The following is a 9,012-nucleotide window of genomic DNA, read 5'->3' as shown; positions in this document are numbered from 1 at the left end:
CAAATTAGATGATTTGTGATGTCGATAGGTTCAAGACACTTATTTTTATTATAAATTTATTTAAATTGAAAAAGGATGATTTTAAATTAATATCACATAAAATTTTAAATTTTAAGAATAATCAAAATAATTTTATAGTTATTAAAATTGAAATATATAATTAATCATCCTCAATAAAATTTATCCCAATAAAAATTAATATCATAATATAAAATTATTCCCATTGAGAAGCAAAATGGAAATTCCATACGAGAATAATTTTTTAATGTAAAAATAGCACTTTTAAAGGGGTATAAATGTAAAATAGCAATTACATGATTTGCATCTTTTGACCGCCCTCAGGGCGGCCACGCGACCCCTTACGCACTCTCACCGGTGCGAGGCAAGCGGCTCTCGCCGCGCGCTTTCTCCATCCAATTAAAACCTACCACGTCAGCTACTGCGCTACGGACGCAATCCCGTCTACATTCATTTCGTCATGAAACGGCTCCCCTTCTCCTCTTCCTATTAATCCCTCCCTCCATCTCTGCAACCTCTCAAGAAAAAAAAAAAATCACAATTTTAAACCCAAAGGAAACATATTACAAGGCGGAGTTCAGTTCTAAGAACTAATTCGTTTTCAATGGCCTCTGCTTCTGCAATTTCTTCGCATGCTATCGTCCAGCGCGAGCTCAGAGGTATGCAGATTGCATAAATTTTGCGTCTTGGCTTGCTTCGGTTGCTTTGGTTTATGAGTGATTTGTGATTTCGAGCAGGGGGAAAAGCTGGGTCTGTGAGGCAGTTTGATATGGTTGCGGCGCCTGCGGAGGCGCTGAGCGGTCGGAGGCGGTGGGCAGTGCGGCCCGCGCAGGCGTTGGAGCCGCGGAGAAAGATGGAATCTGTGGCGGCAACTGTGACGGAGGAGAAGGAGGAGGTCAGCGAGGTGAGCTATGAGCAGCTGGCGAAGGAGATGGAGCATGCTTCGCCGCTTGCTATCATTGATAGGGCTCTGGAGATGTTTGGGGATGATATTGCGATTGCTTTCAGGTTTGTTTCTGATTTCATTTATCTTTTTTTGTGCTCAATTTTTGATTGCTTAGTTTTGGTGAGAATTGGGAGATTTGGGTTTGATGAGGGCATATTGGAATCTAAATTTTCAAACTTTTATTTTAATCAGTAATTTAAAATTTGTTGGCGTCTGTTATTTTTTCCCGTTTCTTTTTCAACTCTTACATACTTCTGAATTCTCCTTACTGTTCTCAGCTTCTAGTTTAAGTTAAGATATTTCACTGGAGGAAATCTCTTAAAAATGTTATTTTTTCTGGTAAAATGCAATTAGCACCTTTTTTGTGGTTCTTTTTTTCTGGTAATATAATGTGAAACACATTGAATTAGCGATTAAAAATGTAATTTTGCCAGCCTTGATGACCTAATAATTACTGTGAAAATAAGAGGGTTTCAGGGAAGTGAAAGTTGTTATCACTGATTGAATTTACTTATGGATTTCTAGAAATCTGGTCATGCACTTCTTTAACATATTGTTGCGTGCAAATTAACTCTTTTGTATGTTATAAGTACATTGTTGAAGTAAATTTTGCTACACAGTTCATTTCCTTGGTAATTGCAGATGTTTTGCTTGAGAGGTTGTTTGGCTACTTGGGTTTAACTCGAGTAGGATTTAGCAAATATTGGAAATGCAGATTTCAGTCCCATTTCAATTTGAGTCAATTAGACAATTATTCTCTGTAATCATCTAAATCATTAGTTACTGGTGTTTTTTGAGTTCTTACATGAATTTAGAAGAAATGCTTGGTTTTTCATGTTTTGTTACCGTTGCTTGCTCTTGTTGCAGTGGGGCAGAGGATGTTGCTTTGATAGAGTATGCTCATTTGACCGGACGGCCCTTCCGGGTCTTCAGCCTCGACACCGGCAGGCTGAATCCTGAGACCTACCAGTTCTTTGATGTTGTCGAGAAGCACTATGGTATTCATATCGAATATATGTTCCCCGATTCAGTCGAGGTTCAGGCTCTTGTGAGGACCAAGGGATTATTCTCTTTCTATGAGGATGGACACCAGGAGTGTTGCAGGGTGAGGAAGGTTAGACCTTTGAGAAGGGCTCTTAAAGGTTTTAAAGCCTGGATTACTGGGCAGAGAAAGGATCAGTCACCAGGCACCAGAGCTAACATCCCTGTTGTCCAGGTACCCACTAATGCTACTATTCTTCCATTATGGTGCAATGCTTTATGGTGCCTAATGTTGGCCATTAAAAGAGAAGCATAATACTAAGTTAAGTGTTGCAGACATGAGGATGCTTAGGTGGATGCGTGGCTTTACCCTTATAGATAGGATAAGGAATGAGCATATACGTGAAAAGGTTGGAGTAGCTCCAGTGAAAGATAAGATTAGAGAGAGTCGCCTTAGATGGTTTGGTCACATTAAATGGAGGCCTTCCGATGATCTGGTTAGGAAAGTTGAGGTATTAGATTTGACTTATGTTAAGAAAGGTAGAGGTAGATCTAAAAAGACTTGGTTAGAAAATATTAGAAATGATATTTCTTTATTAGATTTAAATGAGAATTTGACTTTTAACATAACACAATGGCGAAAAAGGATTCATGTAGCCGATCCCATGTAGTGGGACAAAGACTTGATGTTGTTGTTGTATGATTATGTTCACTTTCATCCATTTCTTTGCTCGTCTTGATTATGTGAACTATTTTCTATTCAGTATTATCGTTCGCAAGTTAAAGGAATCGAATTGAAATTTGTTTTCAGCCACTTGCTTGTTTGAGGAGAAAATGAGTTAATAATAAGTAGAATGTATTTGTATTCCCTTCAATTTTTTAGATATGCTCACCCTAAACACTAATGGAATGTCAAAAGAATGCATTCCAATTGTCTTAAACTGGTCAAATAAGAGTCTTACCTGAGCTTGTGAATGTTTCTTGCAGGTTGATCCTTCATTTGAAGGATTGGATGGTGGTGCAGGTAGCTTAATAAAGTGGAATCCAGTAGCAAATGTGGATGGAAAGGACATCTGGAACTTTCTCAGAACCATGGATGTTCCCGTTAACTCTCTCCATTCTCAGGTAATGAAACTGTGAAGAAACTCTTTGAGGAAAATTCCTATGCAATAAGTACTTACAAGTTACACCATACTCATCTTCTATAAATGATGACAGGGTTATGTGTCCATAGGCTGCGAGCCATGCACGAGACCAGTATTGCCGGGTCAGCACGAGAGGGAAGGAAGGTGGTGGTGGGAGGATGCAAAGGCAAAAGAATGTGGCCTTCACAAAGGCAACATTTCTCAAGAAAATTCACAAAACCATGCTGCTAATGGAAAAGGAGCTGTTACTGTCAATGGTGTAAGCAACATATCTGATATTTTCAGCACCCAAGCCATTGTTAACCTTACCAGGCCTGGAATTGAGAACTTGCTCAAGTTGGAGAACAGGAAGGAGCCATGGCTAGTTGTCCTCTATGCCCCCTGGTGCCAGTTCTGCCAGGCTATGGAATCTTCCTACGTTGAACTAGCTGAGAAGCTCCATGGTTCAGGTGTCAAGGTTGGGAAATTCCGTGCTGATGGGGAACAGAAACCTTTTGCCAAGCAGGAACTTCAGCTTGGCAGCTTCCCCACCATCCTCTTCTTCCCCAACCATGCCTCAAGGCCAATCAAATATCCTTCAGAGAGCCGTGATGTCGATTCTCTGCTTGCTTTCATCAATGCACTAAGATGAGATGGTACTTGGTAGGTTCTAAGTACTGGTTCTTCATTATTCTTGCTTGATCCTTCTATGTTGGGGGTAGATTGGCTTCTAAGTTTTGATGGAAGGTTGTATAGTGTAGTGAATAGGCTCTCAGATGCTATGGTTCTTGATTGGTATGGTGAGTTCCCCTTTCACTTCAGTTCTCTCCTTCATAGGAGGAGAAGAGGTTTCTGGTAATTCTGGTATGATCATGCGATCATCCTTTCTTTTGAACAAGGCTTGTGTGCCATTGTAGTACTGTATGGATTTGCCAATGTTATATACTTTTTTGTCATTTGGGTTGTTCTTTATTGTACTTTTGGGATAATTTTTTAAATATTTTTGTCATATTTTTAGTTGACTATAATTTTTTTATTAATTTTTACAAATTTATGTGATGAAAATGTAGCTCTGTTTGAGTGTGATGGGGGTAAGAAGTCATACAACAATTTTTAATATTAGAAAGCAATATGATATGAATAAAAAATTGTGCTTTAATCAGAATGGTTTTAAAATTATTAAATTTATTTTGAGGTAATTGTAATATGAATTAAAAATTGTGTTTTAATCAGAATGGTTTTTCTGGCTGATATACTGTTGGCAATTTTCCTGTGGCCTATCAGTTGGGTCGGCCGATTATTTTAAGCCAACAAAATTTAATGGCGAAAATTGAGTCGAAAATATTACGGCGGAATATCCACAAGCTTACTTAAACCGACAACTTTTTTTCGGCGGAATAGTCACCGGAAATATTTTTAGATGACAAGCCACCATAGATTCTGCCGGAGTAAGCCCCATTTTTAGTCGTTTGCTCATAATTTTTACCTGCATGTTCATCGCTCTCGTTCGCATGAGTCGTTGCCCATGGTTTGTCGTCGTCATTCACGCCGTTCACCGCCTCGTCATGCTATAGCTGTCCGCCGCCTCAACGTGTAGTCATCCGCCATCTTGTATGCTATTCTATGGTAGCTTGGTAAGCTTTTTGCAGTTTTAATTTATGATAGAAATGTACCCCTCAAACTTAAGGGATAAAATAATTGTAGGACATGTATTGCTTTATGGCGTAGAATGTTGGCCATTAAAACAAAAGCATACAATTAATTTAAGTATAGCTAAGATGAAGATGATCATGTGGTTGAGTGGGTTTACTTTTAGTGATAGAATAAGAACAGTGCATATACATTAAAAGTTTAAACTAGCTCAATTGATAGTTAGGATTAGAAAGAGTCATCTTAGATGGTTTGGTCACATAAAATATCTGTCTTCTGATGACCCGATTATGAGAGTTTGACTCTTAACATGACATAATGGAGAAAAATGATTCATGTTGCATATGAGGGGCAGACCTCTGGTGGCTCCAAGTTCTCAGCAGGAAACCATGATACCTTGTACAGCCAACAAGTGGTTAGATCAAGCCTGAAAATCACAAGCTGACTTGCAAATGTAGATATAGATGCCACAAAATCAAATATTAGAGTAGTTGCAGAGAATGAGGGAGCAGTTCAGTAGAAAGTTGCTGGTATCGACAAAGGAGGAGAATGACAAAACAAATTCTAATTCGATTTTTTTTGTTCTTACTGGATATTTTATTATTATGTATATGTACATTTAATGGTTTGTTTTTATTGTGTAATGAATTTGATGTTTATATTATAACTATTTGGTATGCAGAATATGTTTTTTGTGATCACGTCTTATTACTTATAGCACTAGTATTTTTTGTTTGAAATGTAGTTGACATATGCATATGATATATGCATGCATTGCAGGATTGTTGTGATGTAGAATATTTAAGAGGGATTACTGTTTTTTGTTTGTTTCTGGTACATGTTTTTAGCTGATTTTCGACGAATTATCTGTCGGTAACTACTATACGACAAATTGTTGCAACGTTTCCAATAATATTTTTTCGCTGGAAGTTTCAGCATGATACCCGTCGGTTATCTCAGCGGAAATAACCGGCGAAAATCCTGCCAAAAACAATAATATGAAATCATCTTTTTTAAGACTATGTTTTTGCCGGAAAACCGTCGGTAAATTCGCCATAACTATTTATGATGATCTTATTTCCATCAGAAACATGTTTCCGACTCGCTTTTTATCGTCGACCCATTTTCCATAGGAAGTCCACTTGAAAGTCAATATTTCCAACAAATAACGTTAATTTTCGATGGCTTTTGTTTGCCGGAAATACCATTTTTTTTCTATAATGCATAAAATCAAAATTTATATTATATTTATATCAAAATAAATTTAATAAATTTGGAATTCATCAAAATCAAATTTTTTATATGAATATCATGACCTTGTTATTTTTTATTTTTTGTGGTGGTTGTTTAAAGCTTCATTAATAGGGCATAATCTAGTTATTCCCTACTAAATTTATATTTGATGGAGATGTTTCTTGAATTGACCATTTGCTATATTAAAGGGCAAGTTGTCACAATATTTGGAATTATTTTTTAAATAATATCATAGAACCTTTTTTAAATTTTTGTGCAAAATAATTGTTATTTTATGGATTTTTACTTTTCTTATCATGAAGAACATTGCTTTTTTTATTTCTTTTCTTTTTCTTTAGTGGTGGTGTTTCATTGGAAATGAATGGATGGAAATGTTTTGGAGAATTTTTTGGCTATTGATTTTTAGTTTTTGCAAGTGGGAAAAAATTAGTTAGGATATTATTACTTAAATTTAATAAGAATGGATCTCAAATTTATTAAATTTAAAAGTTTATAAAGACTTTATTTGTGATAGATTTTTTATTAATTATTTTTTAAGCAACTTTTTAATATAATAACTATTTGAATTAGAAATTTTTTATTAAAATGCTAATTTAGAAAGAGCAAGGAAGTCATTTCAAACAAAGCTTAAAATGATTGCACATATCTCAAAATCAATATTGAGATTATTTTAATTAAAATTTAATCAGAATATTACAATTAAAAATTTTTTCATGCTGAAAATTTTCTATTAACTTTTTCATAAGACTCCATGGAAATTCTTGAATTTTAAAATGAAATTTTAAAATTCATATTTATTGAATTTTTATTAGAATTCTATCACTAAAACTCTATATTTGTTGTAATTTAAATTCAAATAGAATTTTTTTATATATCTTAAATATATAGTGTTAAATTATTTGAATTAAAATTTAATTCATTTATTATTTCCTTTTCAAATTTCAAATTTATAAAATCTCTTTATTGTTCTTCTGAGATATGCACTTCTTCCACACAAAGCAGGAGAGCCATATTTAGCATAAGCCATAAAACCATGTAGTCTACATAGAGCTTTGCTTTTGACACTATAAAATTAGAGATGATGATGGAAACATCAAATTTTCTATGTTAGTGACTAAAAGGAAGAGTAGCCACCAACTACGAAAATGAACTGATGAACTCGAAGAAGAAGAATATGTTATTATATTATTATAGGCTTAACCCGAAAATCTATTATGACTGAAAGTCAAAACTACCATAAACTAAAGAAGTAAAAGATCAACATCCTCCGAGCATAACATGCTCCAATTTTCAAAGCACCTCTTGATATTTACACTAAGAAATAACTTGCATGCTCATAGGTTGTAACTAAATTGATTCAACCTTAACATTAGGCCGCCTCATCGCTAAGGGAAAAGGCTTTCAATTAATTTTGGAAGACATGCAATTAAATATCAACTAGAAATATCAAATAGTGACACATAAGCACTCAAGAATAAACCTTCAATGAATCCGTTATGGGTTTGAAGCGCTCTTCCAAATATCCTACTAATATGTGTTCTCCCTCCCCACCCGCCAATTTCATTCTCAATGGAAATGGCCAAAACCCTATAAACTCTAGCCTCAACACTTCCTTCTTTGGGCTCAGAAACGGAGCATGCATAATGCGGTGTGCTTTGAGCCTATGATGTCACTTAGGGTTAGAGATTAAACCTTCCAATATTTCATATTTGATTGGTCATCATATTTGTTGATTCCTCCTACATTGTTTATTTGGTAGTTTAAATGCTTTGACTTTTAAAGGGATACACGAAAGAGGAAAATTCTATATGCAACTTATCTTTTTTCTTTAAGTATATTATTTCACTCTAGTACTTTAATTTTTTGTCACATCTATGATTTTAGGATTGTAATTTCAGTTATCTTTTAAATTGGTTTTTAAAGTTCAAGACTAACTCAATAATCAATATTCAAATAGTTAAATAAAAAAAAATCTAATTTCTAGTGAAGTTATCTCATAACACATGAATATTTGGTCTAACAACTTTAGAATTGATTCTGAGATCATCTAACTCTACCCAACATATTTAAACAAAAATTTAGTGCATCTAAATCAGGCACTTATGTAGCATAATTAAAAATATATTTAGTTCAAATATCCTTCATTTTTTGTGGTATACTCAAAATATCGATATCAATAAGAAAAATCTAATAAATTTAAGATCTCTCAATTATGGAATAATTAAGAGATCAATGTGTTTTCATTAAATAATCAAAAGGTTTCTTTATTGACTATTGTATAGAGTGTCCATATTTTAGGAGAAAATGATCATAATATCCTCTTTATTAATCTACAATATGTCATATTTATATACACTTAAGGAAAAAAAAACTTTTTAGTCGATAGAATTAGAGGATGTAGAGATTTCTAGAGCTATGTTGATCATTATCAAATGTCAATCAACAATCAACATTGATGCATGTTGTTGTCATCAATTGATGTTTGTTATCAACAAACATTGATTCCATCATTACCACTAATTAACCTAGGTCATAAACTAATGCCAACCTCTATCATCATCCAATTTTTTCTAAATAAACATTGTTCTATGCTTGCCAATAAATATCAATCGGTGCCCGTCAACCAATGTATTCTCCTTCTTAGTCACCTTATCTCTCTTCTTATCAAGAAACAAATTAAGATAACCACCAAACATCACTCAACTTTTAATATTTCTATCAATCATCATCTAAGGCTTATTAACGATCGACACCCTGTCATCTGTCTAGCACTGATATTTGATAATCGTCTTTGATTGCTTAATATACCCTTTTATTAGAATAAATAATTGAGCTAACTACAGACCATTAGCTATCCCATGACATTACAATTTGACTATGACCTAACAACAAATGTCGACATTTGATACTACTTTTTATTACTCGTTCACCATTCATATTTGTAGAATGATCAACTAGATTTCCAATAATCACCCAACCATTGGCATTCCATGTTGAACATCACTTGACATAAACTAATGACTGACATTCAATGAATGT

At 34.3% G+C, this 9,012-nt stretch overlaps 1 protein-coding gene across 1 annotated transcript; it reads left to right on the top strand.

Moving 5' to 3' along the window:
* Positions 1–515: 515 nt before the first annotated feature.
* LOC110111790 (5'-adenylylsulfate reductase 3, chloroplastic) lies at positions 516–4,080 on the top strand. The gene is made up of 5 exons (XM_020843801.2): positions 516–677; positions 756–1,026; positions 1,832–2,180; positions 2,933–3,070; positions 3,164–4,080. Exons 1-5 carry the CDS (start codon positions 623–625, stop codon positions 3,719–3,721), a joined length of 1,371 nt encoding a protein of 456 aa, XP_020699460.1. The 5' UTR covers positions 516–622; the 3' UTR covers positions 3,722–4,080.
* The last annotated feature ends 4,932 nt before the right edge of the window (positions 4,081–9,012 follow it).

The sequence above is a fragment of the Dendrobium catenatum genome, unplaced genomic scaffold, assembly GCF_001605985.2.
Source record: "Dendrobium catenatum unplaced genomic scaffold, ASM160598v2 fragScaff_scaffold_621, whole genome shotgun sequence".
In the NCBI taxonomy this organism is placed as follows: domain Eukaryota; kingdom Viridiplantae; phylum Streptophyta; class Magnoliopsida; order Asparagales; family Orchidaceae; genus Dendrobium; species Dendrobium catenatum.
This window is presented reverse-complemented; position numbering and strand designations above follow the sequence as displayed.